At 42.3% G+C, this 19,980-nt stretch overlaps 1 protein-coding gene across 4 annotated transcripts in view; it reads left to right on the forward strand.

Annotated features, from left to right (window-relative positions):
* The window catches only part of cald1b (caldesmon 1b), a 47,509-nt gene that overhangs the window by 19,414 nt on the left and 8,115 nt on the right, over positions 1 to 19,980 (forward strand). For all 4 annotated transcript variants that reach the window (XM_080762467.1, XM_080762470.1, XM_080762469.1 and 1 more), the window contains exons 3-13: positions 8,281 to 8,418; positions 8,734 to 9,067; positions 10,183 to 10,230; positions 10,756 to 11,301; positions 11,767 to 11,802; positions 12,533 to 12,600; positions 13,082 to 13,331; positions 14,446 to 14,574; positions 16,407 to 16,450; positions 18,258 to 18,336; positions 19,107 to 19,241. In XM_080762467.1, coding sequence (XP_080618593.1) covers positions 8,281 to 8,418; positions 8,734 to 9,067; positions 10,183 to 10,230; positions 10,756 to 11,301; positions 11,767 to 11,802; positions 12,533 to 12,600; positions 13,082 to 13,331; positions 14,446 to 14,574; positions 16,407 to 16,450; positions 18,258 to 18,336; positions 19,107 to 19,241 — 1,807 coding nt within the window. The remainder of the gene's footprint in view (positions 1 to 8,280; positions 8,419 to 8,733; positions 9,068 to 10,182; positions 10,231 to 10,755; positions 11,302 to 11,766; positions 11,803 to 12,532; positions 12,601 to 13,081; positions 13,332 to 14,445; positions 14,575 to 16,406; positions 16,451 to 18,257; positions 18,337 to 19,106; positions 19,242 to 19,980) is intronic.

Here is a 19,980-nt window from a genome sequence, read left to right on the forward strand (position 1 = left end):
AGGTATGTCTTTACATTTCCACACCAGACCGCATCAAGTCTGCATCAAAATACAATACAATACAACGCTGTGACATACATAGAATCTAGTTTTGATGTTACTGTGTGTACAGTCTCATGGTACAGCATGTACAAAAAATAACCTAACCAATGACATCATTTTCTACAGAACTTCCATGGGCGACCTATAGAGTGGAAGGCAACATCTGTTCCCCCCTCCATGAACAGGAACTGATCACTGTCAATATAGTGTTGGCAAATAACACCGTCGTCCTTCATCAACTATGAGAGCAAATATCACAGATCACACAACATTTCAAATCCGTGTCACTGTGTCAGTCTATCAACACTCTGCTGCAACTTGCGTCAACACTTGCAGCGGAGCTGTACGCAGTTAAAGTCAAACAACCTTCACTATGACTATGTGCAAGTATATGTTAATGTACTATACTGTGATACAGGGCCAGATCAATGGCCTTGTGATTAGACTGTCCTCCCTGAGATTGGGAGGTAGGGGTTAAATCCCAAATGACTATACAAATTAAAAATGGTGGTACTACCTAATGCCTCCCTGCTTGGCGCTCAGCATAAAATGTTGGATTGGGTGTAGGTCCCTGCAACATATAGCGTCATGTCCAAGGGGTGTACTTTACTTGTACATCATGGCTGGGGGGTGTACTTGTACATCATAGCGGGGTGATGTACTTGTACATCATGGCTGTGTGTGTGTGTGTGTGTGTGTGTGTGTGTGTGTGTGTGTGTGTGTGTGTGTAGTAGTAGTAGTACGAATTACTGCACACTACCTATAGTACTACAGATAAAAGCAGGCCATGGGTTTAACTTTATTGTCATCTGGATTCATGTTAGTTTCCACCGGGCTGCTCTGACTGGTTCACCAACAACAATAACTTCACAGTTCTACAGTATACTAGTCCCCACGTACTCCCTATTTCTCTATCTTATTGAGGGATTATTTTCGGCTTGCCGTTGGAAAGTGTATGAACCACATACCCACTTCTGCAAGGAGTGGAAGAGGCATGTGGAGACATTGAGGTGGGGTCAGCCCAGGCTTGGATACAGCACACATTTTTTCTCCTATTTTCCTCCTTGCCTAGCCAGGGACATTGCTTGTGATGTGGATGAGGTGATTGTGGTCAGACCCTAACAGAAGAATGTGGGATCCATAAACCATACATACTGTACAGTGCACCCCATCCCATACAATACTATCTTTTGTTTTTACCATGGCACTCAAATGTTACTGTAATTATTTGTTGTTTCCGTGAGTACTTCAGTGAGTACAGTACCATATTGTATTGGTTACTGTACTGTATTTCTTTGTGTGTTTTGAATTTAACGTTGTTGTAAAATCATGTTGGAAAAGAGTAAACAAGCTTTGTCTGAAGATTTTCTATTCTTGAGTTCATTGAAATTTGAGTACTGGAACAGTCTTTCACAGAAGCCTGTATAAGAACAATAAAAGCTAATACAAATACAAAGCACTAAAGAAAGCAGTGTTTTGTATCAAGTACATCATCAGTGTGGAGTTTCTGCTCTGAAAGAGCCATTCAAATGGTGCATGTCTTTATCATTCTGTTAGAAAAATGTTATACTTTGTTTTGAGATAGAAGTGAGATGTTTATCCCTAAGTGTTGTTTCTTATTTGGCTTGTGTGGAGTTTTGACACAGTGAGCCAAATTCCTAAACAAGTGTGTAAGCAACACGCACACGCACATGCGCACGTGCACGCACATGTACACGCACACGCACACACACGCACACGCACACACACACACACACACACACACACACACACACACACACACACACACACACACACACACACACACACACACACACACACACACACACACACACACACACACACACACACACACACACAAATCAAGGACTCTCTCCTCACCAATTTCCAATTTGATCTAATATCCTTATAAGGGCTTGGAAGCAGATGCAAAGTGATCAAAGCTAGCTTATACAGTACATGTAAGTTTGTATTTCTATGTTTGAGTGATATGTGCGTGATTATGTCGGTTCAATCTTCCTTTCTTTTGCATAATGGACCATTTGAGTGACTTTGGGTCTGACCTCATCCATATGTTACAGACTAAAGTATACATTGTGGAGCTGTCGTGAACAGACGGGACTTGGATGGTGTTCAGGAGATGACGGTTTGATGACCTCCATTGACCTGCCCACTCGTTATAGAGAGTGGTTTGCCTGTGCTGATGGATAACTGGACCACTCTCTGTCTGTCTGTCCATCTACCTCTGATCTGGATAACTGGACCACTCTCTGTCTGTCTGTCCATCTACCTCTGATCTGGATAACTGGACCACTCTCTGTCTGTCTGTCTGTCCATCTACCTCTGATCTGGATAACTGGACCACTCTCTGTCTGTCTGTCTGTCTGTCTGTCCATCTACCTCTGATCTGGATAACTGGACCACTCTCTGTCTGTCTGTCCATCTACCTCTGATCTGGATAACTGGACCACTCTCTGTCTGTCTGTCCATCTACCTCTGATCTGGATAACTGGACCACTCTCTGTCTGTCTGTCTGTCTGTCTGTCTGTCTGTCTGTCCATCTATACCTCTGATCTGGATAACTGGACCACTCTCTGTCTGTCTGTCCATCTACCTCTGATCTGGATAACTGGACCACTCTCTCCCTGTCTGTCCATCTACCTCTGATCTGGATAACTGGATCACTCTCTCCCTGTCTGTCCATCTACCTCTGATCTGTTACATCTCTGCTTTTCACAAAAGGGAGATTTCTCTCATACTGTAAACCAGTGTCCTCTTGGTTAATAGAAGCTGGGACTCTCCCAGGGCTCCTCAATGCACTGAGAAATCAAAGTGATCCAATGGGGATGCTTACTGGCCAACGATAACAGGGCAAAAAGGGGTGAAATAATAGGGTGAAAGGGTGAGGGTGTGTTCAACAAGCTCTTAAACTTCAAATAACAGAGCTTCCTGACTATTCACCTACAGTATATTCCCAAATCATGTCTGTGTAGAAACTCAAAGTAAAAAATACATTATAAACATACTGTTTATAATGCATTATAATCTATAACGTGTTTTATTGTTATAAAGAATTATGACGCCTATACTTATGTGCAAGTTATAGTTATAATTATACAGTGTGATACAAAGATTATAATGCAATATAAGTATGTTTTTGATTAATTATAGACATGGGCTTCATAGAAAGTGTTACCAAACTCATATATTGAGTAGTCAATACATGAACTTGCGGATTCTATTGTTAGATTCAAAGTAATAGCCCGTGCCGAAACAGCAAAACAGATGGGCTTTTCTGCCAGCACTAAACATCTGTGTTATGAGCAGCGCTGTTTACACCTGTGTTGTTGATCGGCTTATTCACTTAATTACTCAACCAATCAAACGAATGAACACACAGCTGGATGGGTAGACTGTTGTGATGAAAATAAATGGCAGATTAAATGTAATGACATCTTACAACACTGTGCTGTGAAGCAACTTTCAGTCCTGAATGTGTGAAAACATCTGCGCTCCTCCAAGCTGATCAAAGAGAACCATTAATTCAAATGGATGCTCTCTGATCTCAACCTCCCGATTGGACAAGGAGAACCAATTTGTCTGTCTTTATAGTTCAGCGAGATGATGATTGAATGATTGAAAACATGCCCCGGACGCTGAAAATATGTACGGTTGGAATGTGTTGACATGAAAGTGTCACATCTAGCTCAATCCTTGTTCATTAAAGTGGTCTTTCAATCTTTCCGTTCTGAGGGACATAACTTCTTTGAGGATAGTACCGCACATGAGGATTAGCTACAGGATTATAGATGTGGTTTTGTTGCCTCTGACATGGCCTTTCAGCTGCATGGTAGGCTAATATGCAACATTTAGCTGCTTAAGCCCTATACAAGGAATAGTGAAAATAGCCAATCTACAAGCTCACGTTGTGGTGCAAATTGCAATGCAACACATTGTGAGATGTAGAATTGTAGATAGGATATTTTCACTATTTTTGAAACATAAAGAGAGCACATTACATTATTTATGAATAGAATCTTAAAACTTTTGACAATTTTTGAAAATGTCCTCAAACAAGGAATATGTACCTGGGTTAATGTGGAGCTAAGGGAGACACTTTTGTCTGTTACCAGATTGTTTTATATGGTCAGTAGAGTAGAATCAATCCCTTATTTGTTTTGTTTCAGATTAAAAATCCAATGTTTATAATTTCAGAAGCCTTATCAGCCTTTTCTTCTGCTGAGGGTCAAAAGGGGCGTGCCAAACAGCTTTCTCACAGTCTGCAGCCAGAACCTAGCAACCCTGCCTTTCCTGGCCAGAGTCGTTGAGCCTGCCTCTGCCTCCCTTTTCTGAACCGCACAGCAGGCAAGATCCAAGGAAACACTGCAGACACTGGAATGTTTTGACTGCCGTTTTTATTTCAGAGCTAGATATTCAACTCCCAATGTTCCAGCCTCCTGACAACTTGAGTGGAGTATTAACAGTCAGCCTCAGTCTCTCTCTCTCTCTCTCTCTCTCTCTCTCTCTCTCTCTCTCTCTCTCTCTCTCTCTCTCTCTCTGTTCTATTGTATCCATCTCTTCCCATTTCCCCTCATTATTTGCCAACTGGAGCTAGTTGGCTAACAATGTTAGCAAAATTAGCCAGCTGTGTGTTTTTCATCCTGCTTCATCCTGACAGTCTGTCATCGCTAACGGTGTGTGACATTTCAATGGGACTCTTACAGTATAGACCTGTAATGCTGGGCAGAGTAATATTTAATAGAATTACTTCCTCTTTGGAAAAAAAATCTATTCCATTCGGAAGAGCCTTGCCTGAGGATTCATAGGATTTCCGTCCTGTTCGGGTCATCGTTTCTGTTCCAGAGACAGAGACAGAGAGGATTCTTGTGGTTCCCATTCTCACAACATCTGTAAATCATTGTGTCGGGGATTCAGAGGAAATAATATCCAAGCTCGATCAATGGGCCATTTCAAGTTTTCTCCCCGCCTCTTAAAGACTGGTAATGCTTAGAGAGATACATCCCCGGCCTGGCACGTCTACTGTAGTCTGGACAGATGCAATGAGAGGAAGATATATACTGTAGACTAGGAGAGAAAGCAGGAGAGATTGCTGGAATTGTTTCTGGAACACTTTGTCATGCTTTAAATCCTGTTCTTAATATTCTTTTCTTATGTAAGGACAGTTTTCCCTTCACTGAGCGTGAGTGACACAGTGAGGAAAGCTGATATAGGAGATACCACAAGGGAGGACACAGATCCTTGGGAGATGGCCAACTGAACTGAGTACTGAGTCTACTGACAGCATGCTATTTTGGGGAATGCTGTTATTAATATCCTTTAATGTTTTTGTTGTAATTTATAGGTGCAAATGTATTCCTTTTTATCTCCCCCTTTTCTTTTTCCTCTGTCCTATCATCTTGTTCACGTTCCCCATCCCTTCACCGTGTAACTTGTGTTTATGCATACTGACAATGAGTGAGGGATGCTCACTAGGTGTATTCTTTCTCTTTCATCAGTGTGACATTTGGATGTGAGACACATGCAGGGTGTGTTATTAAGCTTCTATCTCCAGCATCCATGGAACCTCATCCTGTCTTTAGATGGTTTCTCTTTGGAGGTCAGGAGGAGCGTATGGGACATGTGGATCAGGATATTGCATCGGGGCTCTGGCCATGTGGTCTCATGCATAGAGTTAATTATAGTGACTGGCAAGAATGTTAAGTTAGTGTTTCACCGAGGAACAGAGCCTTTCTCGTTATTCTTGTGCACTCAAATACCTTTTGAGACCAGTCAGGTTTAATGTGCATGATGTTATTACAGCTCTATATGGACTAATGTGTTTAGGTTAGGTGATACGATGAAATACTCCCTTCCACCCGAGGGAAAATGTTTGTCTGCTACGGTGCAAGATCTCCGCTATGCTTTTCAACAGGGCTTATCAATACACCAGTGTGTATTTCGTCGACTAAAAGTAAAACCATGAGTCAAATGTTTGTCGACTACCTTTTTTCACAGACGAAAACTACATAAAAACTAAATAAAAACATAAATATATTGACAATTTTGTCAACAAATAAAAACTAGACTAACCACAGGGGACATGGAAGAAGTAAATGACAAGTCATTTCACCTTTGGTTGCGCTCCGGTGTTGCACTCTGAAAATAGCCGATCTACAAGATCACAACGCATCGTGCTACGACGTGTTGTGCGCTTGTAGATCGGCTATTTTCAGCATGCAACCAAGTTTAGTCCACACAATCAACTCTTGATTTAGTCGACTAAAATCACACCCATGTGAACTGAGTGGTGCAACTCCGTGTGGAGGTCCCCGGGGGGTCCGGTTCCGGCGAGCCGCCGAAATGGTCGAGAAATGACAGAGTTACCGTGTGGGGGCTAACGGAGGCTTGTAACACGGCGGGTGGTAAGTTTGACCAGTCTATTCCACTAACCCACATACTTGCTGAAGCTCTTATACTTGTCACTTGCGAAGAAAATCAAGGAGACAAAGAATGATAAACATTTGAATGCTTTATTGAAAACTGACTTTGAGTTTATTCCCCTGGCCTGAACTTTTGTGTTAATAAAATCCGCTTCAAACTGGTGCCTCCTTGTCCCGCAGTGATTATTGGTGTCAGACCTTCATAATATATATATAAAAAAGACATTGACACAGCTTTTCTCCCAAACTACGAAAACACGAATACCCCAAAACTGGACTATCCGGTAGGACGACTCAATCGAGACTATTTGCGGGTTACAAATCACCCGTGCTGCGGGTTACAAATCACCCGTGCTGCGGGTTACAAATCACCTGTGCTGAGGGTTACAAATCACCCATGCTGAGGGTTACAAATCACCTGTGCTGCGGGTTACAAATCACCCATGCTGCAGGTTACAAATTACCTGTGCTGCAGGTTACAAATCACCTGTGCTGCGGGTTACAAATCACCCATGCTGCGGGTTACAAATCACCTGTGCTGCGGGTTACAAATCACCTGTGCTGCGGATTACAAATCACCCATGCTGCGGGTTACAAATCACCTGTGCTGCGGGTTACAAATCACCCATGCTGCAGGTTACAAATTACCTGTGCTGCAGGTTACAAATCACCTGTGCTGCGGGTTACAAATCACCCATGCTGCAGGTTACAAATCACCTGTGCTGCGGGTTACAAATCACCCATGCTGCAGGTTACAAATTACCTGTGCTGCAGGTTACAAATCACCTGTGCTGCGGGTTACAAATCACCCATGCTGCGGGTTACAAATCACCTGTGCTGCGGGTTACAAATCACCTGTGCTGCAAATTACAAATCACCCATGCTGCGGGTTACAAATCACCTGTGCTGCGGGTTACAAATCATCTGTGCTACGGGTTACAAATCACCCATGCTGCGGGTTACAAATCACCTGTGCTGCGCGTTACAAATCACCTGTGCTGCGGGTTACAAATCACCTGTGCTGCGGGTTACAAATCACCCATGCTGCGGGTTACAAATCACCTGTGCTGCGGGTCACAAATCACCTGTGCTGCGGGTTACAAATCACCTGTGCTGCAGGTTACAAATCACCTGTGCTGCGGGTTACAAATCACCCGTGTTGAGGGTTACAAATCACCCGTGCTGAGGGTTACAAATCACCTGTGCTGAGGGTTACAAATCACCTGTGCTGCTGGGTTACAAATCACTCGTGGCTTCCATTGATGCTAGGGTTAGGTTAGGGTTTGGGATAGTGTTAGTAATGGGAGGTCGGACCAATGTATCTATGCACTCAGCTACAACTGCCCCACTTTCTCGTTTAAAGTGAACTCTGAGAAGCTCTACTCAGAGTAATATTGTGTTTGGCTCACTAAGTATGGTTTAGTCTTACTACAGTAAGATGGAACCCTGAAAAATGCTTTTGTATCACCAATAATGTGGGAAACACGGAGCTACAAAAATATGTGGGGATCACAACATGGGCCCTTTCACAAACATAGCAGGGCAAAGACATCTGCAGCTAATTAAAATAATAACTGTTTGATTTAGGTGTGCCAAAGAGGAAGCAGTAGCCAATATTGTCACAGTTCGCTAACTGGTACACCTTATTATACCCACTATTCATTATTCAATTAGCTGCAGCTGTGTTTACGCTGAATGACATGTCTGTGAAAAAGGTCCATTATTTCTCTCAGTGGTTTGTGGCTGTTTCGCTAATATCACCAATTTTAAATGTGAGCTGTACGTTATGCTGTCTCAGGCTGACCGGTGGCGGTGCCGCCAATGACGATGACGACGAAGAAGCTGCTCGGGAGCAGAGGAGGCGTGCCAGAGAGGAGAGGAAGAAGATGAAGGAATCAGAGGAATCTGGAAGTGCTGAAGTGATCAACACCCACAGGTAATAACGTTTTCATTTTTGTGACATTTTTGTCACTCAACAAAGTAGGCCTACAAATGAGCCATAATACTCTACAGGATGTAGTGCATGTTGCGTTTAATTGAATGTTATGCTTCGGACCTCCTAAACAAGAGATACTCCTAATACAGTACATGTGTTGTTGACAACATTTTAAAAACGCAGACAATATTATTGCTTGTTCCATTTGTAGTTTGAAGATAAGTTAATGTCTGCATAAGTGACACTGTCATGCAACAGCGTAAGACGAGACAATGAATGTTGTGAATGAGTGTGACTTATGTCCCCCCGTGGTAGCGTGACGGAGACAGAGACATCCACCTCCACCGGGGGTGGCGAGACTGGAGATGACGACCAGGCCCTGATCGACCGTCTGGCCAAGAGGGAGGAGCGCCGGCAGAAGAGGATGCAGGAGGCCATGCAGAGACAAAAGAGTCAAGAGTTTGACCCCACAGTCACCACCAACGGCACAGAGGAGGACTCCTCCGCCCACCCAGAAGCAGAGGAGCGAGAGGAGGAAGTGAAGGAGGAGGAGGAACCAGCTCAGGAGGAGGTGGCAACCTCCAAGACTTCAAACTCCTGGGGGACGGAGGTGGTTGAAGAACCAGCGAGTGTCCCTGAGCCAGAGGAGGTATAAGGTCTAGGGGTCCTGCATGCAGCAAAACAAGTTAATATAGCATAACAATCATTTCAACCACTTCTGACCAGGGCTTTAAGCAACTAGTCGACTATTCACCTAGTCGACTATAGTATAGTAAATCCACTAGTTGACTAGTTGATAAGATTTTTTTCCCCTCGTTTTTGTAGGCCTCAAGATCAGCTAGATTATAAATTATAGTCACCAATGTACACACTATAAAAACATTTTTTACATACAGTAATAGGTAGGCCTAGTTAAACAACTAGTCGACTAGTTGTTTAACTAGGCAACTAGTCAACTAGTAAAAATCACTAGAAGTGAAAGCCCTACTAACTACTACAAGGCATCGACACTTTGAAAATAGAAGATCTGCTACTTTCAAAAGATCTTGAACAAAAGATGGGGGGGGGGGTCCTGGCACTATATATTTTCAGATGGGGGTCTGTGGCCAAATAAACATGAATTTGGAGTATCCTTGACATTAGTGGATATTTTGCATAAAAACATACCGTTATGTAATATTTGCTTTCTGTATAGATGTACAGATGACAGTTCATTTATGCTCTGTCACACGACCTGATCTTATAACAACACGACGTGATCAGTTATTGTTGGCAAGGGACACCGTCATGTAAATTGAGCTTTACTACAGGTTGTTGAAGTGTGTGCTAATTATGAGCCCATGTTTGACTTGCTGAAAAAAACAATTATCTTTATCCCAATGGCAAGATTTTTACTGCCCTCTTTTTACTGCCCAGAATGCCTACATTTTGACAACGATATGAATGTTCCAATCTGAGAGCTTCTGAGCCAAAATGTAATACCGGTAGTTGTTATTACAGACTTAGAGCAAATTGACTAGTCAGTTATTACGGTTAGCCAGTGGTGAAAAGTATATCATTTACTCACAATTTCACCTCAACTGTCTAACATAATCTTAATTCCCCCCTCCCCCTTTCAAGATGAGTAAAAAACACATTAATGGTTAAGCCCCCCTTTTAATGTTTTAAACATGTTAAAGCGGCTAAAAGGCGAGTCACGAGTCAAGAAAGTTGAAGCCCCTACTTTTGTTTTGAGTTGTTAATCGTCTTTTCCTATATGAACAGGCGCCTGCAGAGGAGGAGTCATCGAGGACACCAACCACCAGGGCCGAGGTATGTACTGTATTCATGTCTGATGCACTGTTACAGTATCAAGGTTTGGAGATTTCAGATTTTCATAACTTTTTGTTTGTTTGTTTCTTTTGTTTAGTGTTTGATTTCAGTTTAGATTTAGTAAATTTTTACGATTATGTAAGTCGTTTCAGTTTAGGTTTTACGTTTCAGTTTAGTTTGTATTTAGTTTTATTATTATGATGAAAGCCTAGATTAAAAGAAGCAGAAAAAGGTAGGGTGAAACGATGCATGACAACAGATATGGTTGGTTAGTTTGTTAGTTAAATTGTACATTTGTTCCTCATTGTTTGTATTAAATTTTCATTTATTTTATTTTATTTTATTTCACTTTCGTTTTCATTTTAGTTCCATTTCACGACATTACGTAACCTGTTTAGTTTTAGTCTTAGTTTTAGTCAACTGTAACCTAATGTGAACATTTAAGGGATGACAAGTTGTTTTAAAATAATGGTCACAATCAAGTAAATTAATAGAAAAAAAGACATGCACCTTATCTTACCATAGGAGGAGGTTGAGGAGGAGGAGGAGCCTGTAGCTTCAGAACCAAAGATAGAACAATCAGATATAGGAGAGAGAGAAACCGAAGAGGAGGTTGCTCCTGGCGCTGACGCAGAAGAAGAGGAGGAGAGGAGGAAGAGAGAGGAGGAGGAAGAAGAAGAGAGGAGGAAGAGAGAGGAAGAATTAGAGGCGGAGAGGAGGAAGAGAGAGGAAGAGGAGGAAATGGGACGAAAGGAGGAAGAGGAACAGAAGAGGGAGCTGGAGGAAAGGATGAACAGGGAGGATTCTGAGAGGCAGCTAAAGGAAGCGGAGGGACGCAAGAAGAGGGAGGAAGAGGAGAAGCGAAAGGAACTGGAGGAGAAGAGCAAGAGAGAGGAGGAGGAAAAGCAAAGGAAGGAAGCGGAAGCAAGGAAGAAGAAAGAAGAGGAGGATGAAAAGCGGAAAAGAGAGGCGGAGGAGAAGAAGAAGCGGGAGGAGGAGGACAAACGGAAGAAGAAGGAGGAGGAGGAGAAGAAGAAGAGAGAGATGGAGGAAAGGAAGAAGAGAGAGGAGGTATCATGTGTCTTTTAACCGGCAACCGCTCCCAAAACCCGGGTAACTCAAATGAAGTCATTGGTTTTTCTTTGAAAAGTAACAGAATACAGACGTTACAATCTAACAGAAACACATCCTGATTAAAGAAGATTAAATGTCTATATGGGTGTGTGCGTACTGCGTAGGGGGCAACATTTGAGTTATCCAAGCTTTTTATTTTTTACTTTTTTGCACAGTGTGGTCACAGTGTTTTGCTTGCCACATGGATAGACGGGCTGATGACACACTTTCCCAGCTCACAGCACGCCGTGTCTTCAGCATCACAGTCTTACATCTGCAATGCATTCACAGGCAGGCCTTTGGACGTGTTATGTATTACTGCTTCTCTTGTGGGCTTTGGCATTCAATGTGTTTCCACTGAGAACCGCTTTCATTGTTTGATTAATAATCTCTTTCCGATTTCTGTGTCTTCTGTGTCAAAAGGAGGAGAAACCGAAAAAGCTTGGTTTCAAAGAAAAGGTAAAAGTGAATATGTTTTTACATGTTGGATATTTATCACTCTTACTTTGATAGGATTTAATTCCTCAAATTTTTTATATAGGCTATCTTTCTCTGTTATATTCATTCATGTTATTGGAGACTGGTGCCTCTCAAAATCATACAAAACCTAGCTCACTTCATCAAAATGCTGTTCTGATATCTATTCGAAAGAACTGGGATGTGATGTTGATGTTCTCACCTAGACTTAGTAATTAAGGTTGTAAATTAAATCAGCTATTTTCACTATTTTAAGATATTTCTAAATCAATAGTAATAAAGTAACAGTTTTGGACAGCAACAATATGCATGCATATATGCATGGGACTATGGGCCGGGGGATTAGTGTAATTTAGACCTGTACATTTTGCCATAGACTAATCGGCAACATCAGAATACCATTTCGATTAAGTGAGGTAGATTTAATGTGATTTCAATATGAAAAGCCTGATATGATCTTTTAAAGATTTGACGAGGCATAGTATGGTAATGTTGTACTCCAATAAAATAACCATTATTAAATTATTATTACAGCCATTAAAGTTTGAAACCACAATGTCTTAATATTTTATTGGACTGCTGCCCATGCTTTGATTTTGTATTCAGCCATTTTTGGGGCTGAGATTCAGCACCCAAATAAGACTATCTGGGGACAGTTGAATGTGTTGACACTTCATTATTATATGTAACACTAATCTTTTTCCTTTGCAAGTTTGAACCAGTTAAACAGAATGGAGCTGTCCATGACAACAAACTTAAGAAACCAGAGCAGACTTCAAGGTGAGGTTTGTTATACTGACCCTCTTTCTTTCCAATATGGCTGCTGTGCAGTGTGCATAGGCTGTGCCCATCACTACTGCACATCACTACAGCCTCAGTCTGTCATCACTCATGGGCTGTTCAACACAACCCTCTCTAGAAGAAAGCGTAAAGTTTTTTATTGTGGGAGATGAGGGGGGTACTAACTGACAATAAGTCATTCATTCAAACAAATGTTTGTAATAACTTTGTTTTGGAAAATTAAGTACAATTCTGCAGTATATATAACTGTACATTTCTCACTACATCTATAAAGTATACATGATCAACATTGATCGAATACAATCAAAGGTGCCCGGAACGGTCTGGGGGTTGGTTACGGGACGGCTTTCATGTAGGAATGGGCGTAACGCCTGAAGGCCGGGTGCTTGTTTCTAGTCATCCTAATAAGTATTGTGTGTCACAGCTTCTATTAATCATCTGCTCATGTGTTGCTTTGCAGCCGGGACAATGTGCACGCATCCAAGGCGGAGGAGGCAGAGCGTCTGGAGGCGGAGCGGAAGCTGATGGAGCTGCAGCGTCGACGAAACGACGCAGAGACCGAGGAGCTGGAGAAGATGAAGCTGAAGCAGCAGGAGACCGAGGTGGAGGTGGGGGAGCTGAAGAAGAAGAGAGAGGAGAGGAGGAAGGTCCTGGAGGAAGAGGAGAAGCAGAAGAAGCAGGAGCTCGTTGACAAGAAGGCCAAGGAACAGGTGAACGACAAGCAAAGGAATGGTACCATCTTCAATGTTGTATGAAGTGCAGTGCTTTCACTTGGCTACAATATAGAAAGGATCAAAATGGAAGGTTGTTGTCTTATCAGAGGGCTTTTTTCACAGAACTGGAGAGTGAGACGACCCTTAGTTCTAGGAGTGTAAAGGTCGCAACAAACGAACAGGAGAAAATGATTTAAAACTGAATATATATTTATTACTATGTAAAGAAGAAATAATTACAAAAAAAGTACAAAGTGAAGAAACAATACCTCACAGATCTAAACAACGGCAACAATTTAATCAAAATGGTTGGTTTGGGTGAGAGGACAGAGGACGTGATTCTCTGCTGCCAAAGCTGACTTTTCTCCTCTCCAAACACTGAATTCAGAGTGAGGCTTTTATAGAGTCCAGCTGGGGGCCTCCGCCAATCAGTGGGATGAGCAACAGTGGAGCCAGCCAATAACAGACAGGGATCAATTCCACATAAGCAGTGCTTAATTTGTTAATTATTAGGTGTCGGAGCTCTCGTGCGTGCATGACTGCACGTACACGTGTACGTGGAAATGACACTAGTGGCTTCAACTTGTAGCATGGGCAAAGAAAATAAGAAAAACCCGCTTTGCCCATGCTACAAGTTGAAGCGCACTAGTGTCATTTCCATCGACCAGCTGTTTAAAAACCTGGAAGAGACGGTGCCATGTCATTGTTCCGACCTCCCATTGTTCCGAAATTACTATCCCTATCTCTAACCCTAACCTAAACATAACCTCAAGCACGGGAGAAGCACATGTATGTTCACCAACCAGCAGCGCAACTGCGCAAGCACGGGAGCAGCGCATGTTCGCCAACCAGCAGCGCATGTTCGCCAACCTTTCCGCATGTTCGGACTTCGGCTCTATGGGCAGTCCCCGAAGAGGTGCTGCCCATAGGTGCTTTCTTGACGCCTCTTGACGCTACTGTCCCCCACGGGGATAATACAGAAAGAAATACAGAAAGTAAATGCACAAGGCCAAATATATAAATAAATACAATACGGCTGGCCGTATGACAGGGACACAACTGTAATTGTTTAGAATTGTCATCTATAGAAAATATGTTGTTTTTGTGACAGGAAGAGAGGAAGAGGATGAGGGAGGAGATCGAGAGGAGGAGGTCGGAGGCCGCTGAGAAGAAGAAACAGATGGAGGAGTCTGCAGGGGTGAAGCCCTCTTTCAGTGTCGGTCCTAAAGGTTCCTCAAAGGTGAGTCTCAGTGCAATTATTTTAGTGAAAATTAAAGAGCTGGAGTGATGGGGAGACCCTTACTGAACAAATACCCTGTAGCAATGATTACTATCTATCTATAAAAAAGAAGAATATATATATCACTTACACCAACTTTAACTCTGAAAGTGTTACGGTAAATTGACTGTGATTTGACTGTGTGTGTGTGTGTGTGTGTGTGTGTGTGTGTGTGTGTGTGTGTGAGTGTGTGTGTGTGTGTGTGTGTGTGTGTGTGTGTGGAGGGGAGAGTGATTCTAGCTTAGAAGAAGCCTTTATGACCACGGTCATTAAATACCAGCCGCTCCTCCAGACCATCATATTCATAGAGCTAGGCTATACAGTAGGTGCAGTCTACTTGTGTTTATCTTTGGCAGCCTAGGACATGTACAGTACATAGGTTGGTTGTAAGAGGCTTCCAACAACTTTTGATGCCAAAAAGCAGCTAAACGGCGTGCAAAATTCTGTGCAATTTCTTCTACTATCGGTAGCCGCCAAATATGGCGAAGACGCAGTTACTTGGCATTTTGTTAACTGCCTAATGCTGCCAGTATATTTCCTTATGCTCTGTTTACAGTACAAGGCTACAGTATATGTTTTCACCATTTTACAGTCTATTGACTGTGGACACATGCAGCCCAGTCTAAAAGTAGACCACATGGCAGCCCAGCGAAAATACATATTTGAACTTGGTTCAACAACCATCGCAAAAACTGGTTTGGAAAAACCATGCAGGAAACGAGAATGTAGTAAACCCACTTGTGTGTTGTTGTTGGGGTTTTTTTTCCCCCTTCAGTTTTCGTCTTTTTTATATTTTATTTTATTTACTTAATCCCACTTAATCCATGTGCATCTAATATTGCCTTCGTGTTATTGAAGCTTGAGAAAAGGTCAGCATGCTCTGCAATTTAATACTCTGTGGTGGTCTGTTTTCAAATGTTCCCATTTTATTATCTGTTTCTAATTCCTCTGGTTTGCAGGCCTTATATACTTGGATGACAGGGATAAAAAATGAATATGATGTTGCTGGCATCAAATTTTTGTTTTAAAAATATCTGTTTTCAAATGAGGACCATGACAGGGCAATTTTCTCACTGGGGTATTTTTGGAGGAATGTTGTGGATCGCTTGTGTTACGTACAGTCTTGTGCGCACACATGTGAGTGTGGTTCTAGATGAGTACAGATGCATATCTACATGTAAATACACTGTGTGTGTGCGCGTGCGCGTGTGTGCGTGCGTGCACACGTACATCCAGCTCTGAAAGTGTATACCAGAAGCATAATGAAGACTAAACAGAAATTGTGGGTTTACAACCTACAACATCCTACAGCACATCATGTTTGGGCTGACAGCTCTTAATTATCCTGGCTCCCGACAACCCAAACCTTCCGCAACCAACTGTTCATTTACCAGGCGGTAAAACGTACTGGTTCAAAACCTACTGGGTCTGCCACTCTTTAGTTACGAGCCGTGTCCGCTGAGGCTTTCCCCCCCCGGCTGAAAACGCCATGGCGGTCTTCTAAAATCACTTCCAACTTGCCTAAGTTGAAAATATTTTAGCTCTCAGCAAGCAGAGAAAAACCCATGCTGGGCAGATTACAAGGTAAATGCCCAGTGCCACACCACACTGATGGGGTTTCCAAAAAGCTAATAAACAATTAAAAACATGAGGCTGCGCTCAGGAAAAACATAAATTGGTGGACACGGGGCCTGAGTCTTAACTGGGAGACAGAAAGTGGAGAGCTGTTGTTTATTTCAGTTTTTGTACATGAGTGTAATTGTGAATGAAATATTGATATTACAACTTTACAGATCGGAGAGAAGGCAGAATTTTTGAACAAGTCAGCCCAAAAAAGGTGAGCTATAAAGCCATTTTGTTCGGCTTCATGTTCCAACTGAAGTACTGTAATACGGCCGCATACAGTGTCAGTGTCACTGAAAAAGAGCATGTATGAGCAAACTTTACCAAGACACTGAATCTTTCATTTACTATATAAATCCTGGTGGACACTAGGTCATAATTATCTAGCATTTGTGAATAAGTTGCATAAGTTTCTCTGCTGGGTGGAGAATATAAATGTTGAGAGAGGGGGGGACTAGTAAGTGTTAATCGTTGTGTCTGGTTTGGGAGGACATCTTCTGCCATTGAGCGGAGGTAAAGTGACTTAACCACTGGGCTATTTTGTTCCGTTTGATACTGTTTTGGTTGTGTTGTTTGTTCCGTTGGACCGTTGTGCATTCTATGTTTTACTTGTGGCGTGTGTGGAGTATAGGCCTATATGTTGTGTCATTTTGGTCCACCAATAATTCACCATATCTTAATCCTTGCCAATCATGGCTGCATCATTAACGCAGCAAAACAGGGGCGGGGTTAGATTTTGCACTTGGAACTGCAGAGGCATCAATAATCCTGTTAACCACAGTAAAGTACTTCATCATCACTTGGGTGCTCGGGTGTTTTTTTTAGGTTTTTAGTTTTACAAAAAACCCATCTAGAGTACCGGATCAGACGAAGCTAAAGAGTGGTTGGATTGGTCATATCTACCACTCTTCTTTCCAGAGTAAAGATAGAAGAGTGACTATTATATTACATACAGTAAATGTGTCTCTTTTGTGTGCTCCAGGGTAATAGCAGTTCCAAATCAATCAATCAATCAAAACTTAATTGTTAGCGGGGAAATGTTCAAATAACACTCCGGTGTGACCCACCTTGACAAACAGTAAAGTCATTGGGTTTTTTTAGATCCTTGTTTGCTAGCTTTCCAGATATGGCTTCTCGATTCCTTATCTTAGGTGGAGATCTAAACTGTTGGATCTCTTCTAAGCTGGATCGCTGATCCTCCACCAGAACTCGTACACCCCTGAAATCCGCCAAGGTGATTCAGAACTTTATGGAACTCTATCTGACCCATGGCTTTTATTCAACCCCTCTAAAAAAGAATACACCTTTTTCTCTAACGTACAGTACATCACACGGTACACCTCGATTACTCTCTACTAGTAGATACCGGTAATAGAATTATTCTCGAGGTCACATGCACGCATCCGCCTGGGTGACAGCAGACTGCTGGGTGACAGCAGACTGCTGGGTGACAGCAGACTGTTGGGTTACAGCAGACTGCTGGGTTACAGCAGACTGCTGGGTGACAGCAGACTGCTGGGCGAGCGCTGGCGCTTTGGCTTGGGGGGGTCAGATCAACATATGGAATGCATTCTGTACTGGCCATATATGGAGCGTGTCTTGAGTGTACAGGGTTTGATGACCTTTTCTAGGCTAACGCAGAGGGAATCACTTTATTTTGCAGTTATCCTTGAATTACCCCCCCACACTTTTTAACTACAGACCCAGTGATGATCAAACTAAACTATCCTTCTGACTTCAAGTGGTGAAGCTACGGTGTGACCAAAATGGCACTGTGTGTGTGTAATGTATGTGATTTGTTTTTTCCCTTGTGTTCCTCCTTCCTCTCCCTCATGTTGTTATGTAAAAAAGAACAATACAAAAACATTAAAAAGAGTCATACGATGGTGTCCCATGTAAAAACTTGCAGATCTGTGAGCTTGTAAATCAGCAATTCTTTCTACTGGACACGTCATATGCTCAGCATAAATCAGGCTTTAACCATACTAAAGTCCACTTTGTTGCTCATCTCATCTACATAGTGGCACAGTCAGGGCGGCCCACACTCCGATTGTCTCCAGGATCGGCAACAGACTGGAAATGTACACTTCTGCCTTACAGGTGAGACACACCCATCTACAGCAGTGGTTCTCAAATTGGGATCCAGGGCCCCCGAGGGGTCCTTGAGGGGGATGCAGGAGGTTCCCAGCAGAATTAGTCAATTTGTCAGAATTTGGAATATAAGAAAACATAAGAAAACATAAATATTGCATGTGCAATGCATTACATATTTTCAGATGGGGGTCAGTGAGCAAATACATATTATTTTGTCTCCCCGTGACCCATTTTCACTAGTGAAAATTGCAGATACGATACGACACGTTGTGAGCTTGTAGATGTGTTATTTTCACTATCCCTAAAAAAAAATTGTAATTTATGGAATTTAATTCATGGAATGAATACTGGGCCTCACGTCAGACTATTGGCATGTCGGACTATTAGCTGTCGGACTATGTACTCTGTACTGTACTGCCTTGCATCATGTCTCTCATCAACACATTGCTGTTCCTTACTAAACAACACTCAGCTTTGTCACCTGTTGGTACCCTAAACAGACAGACAGACCCTAAACAGACAGATAGACATGTTCATTGGAGTGGCTGCACCACTCAAAAACAACCCATAAAAATGTGTCCGGGACTCACAAATGGGTCGACCCCACAGGCAGGCTACCATGCATCCTCATCCGGTGGGCCATACGGCTGCCCATGACAAGACAACACGTAGACTACTGTGACCTACAGTACAATAATAGCACCAACACAGAATAATCCATGTTTCTCACTTTCTTTGTGTGACTATAATGACATGACTATAATGTATTTCTGCAGGGAAACAAAGACGTCAAATCCCCCAAGTCTGCTGTGGCAGACATTCCTACAGGAGGGACACGCAGCATTAAGAGCATGTGGGAGAAGGGCATTAATGTCAGCAGCTCCCCTGATAGCCCTGCTTCCTCTAATAAGGTAAGGGAAACACAAGCGAGACAGACACACAGACAGACACAGACAGAGAGACAGACAGACATGCTATAGTCTAGTCTACACCTCCCGAAATGCGATTAACAGATGATATACGAAAATATATTTTAAAATATCTACATTTTATTTATTTCTATTTTTGCTAAGCAGCAAGCTATATAGGCTTAAAGACTATTTCAAAAGAGTGTACAGAAAGTGTTAAGATTATGCTTTTATGTTGCCACACCCACCAGTTCATTGAGTATGCCTGGTTTTCAGCTGTCAACGTATGATAAAGGGGATGATATTGTGATGTCACAATATGTGTATTTCGATTAGGCCTTTTGACTCAAAGGCTTTCAGCTTTCAGGAAGAAACCAAGAATACACAGGGAAGACATATTTCGATATTCTAACTACACCTGGGGGTCTATTAGACTCGAGTAAAGTTAACTCCATAGACTCATACAAAACAGAAAGTAATTTTTCTTTAAATCACGGCACTCCATCTTTATTTTTTTAATTTATATTAGGTTAAATGTGTGCGACTGTAAAGACGAAAAAGAAAATGTGTGAGACTGTAAAGACTAAATGGAAGTGGGTACTAGTCATCACTAATTCATCAAAAGAGCTTCCGTGTTCCAGACTATGACCGAAAGCATTTGAAAATTGTGGTAGGCAACAGTCTGGCCACGCGAGACTAAAGAGAGATACCTTTGACCATATTTAGCTTGCTGTCCCCATGT

The sequence above is a fragment of the Protomyctophum bolini genome (assembly GCF_963924005.1).
Source record: "Protomyctophum bolini genome assembly, chromosome: 4".
Classification (NCBI taxonomy): domain Eukaryota; kingdom Metazoa; phylum Chordata; class Actinopteri; order Myctophiformes; family Myctophidae; genus Protomyctophum; species Protomyctophum bolini.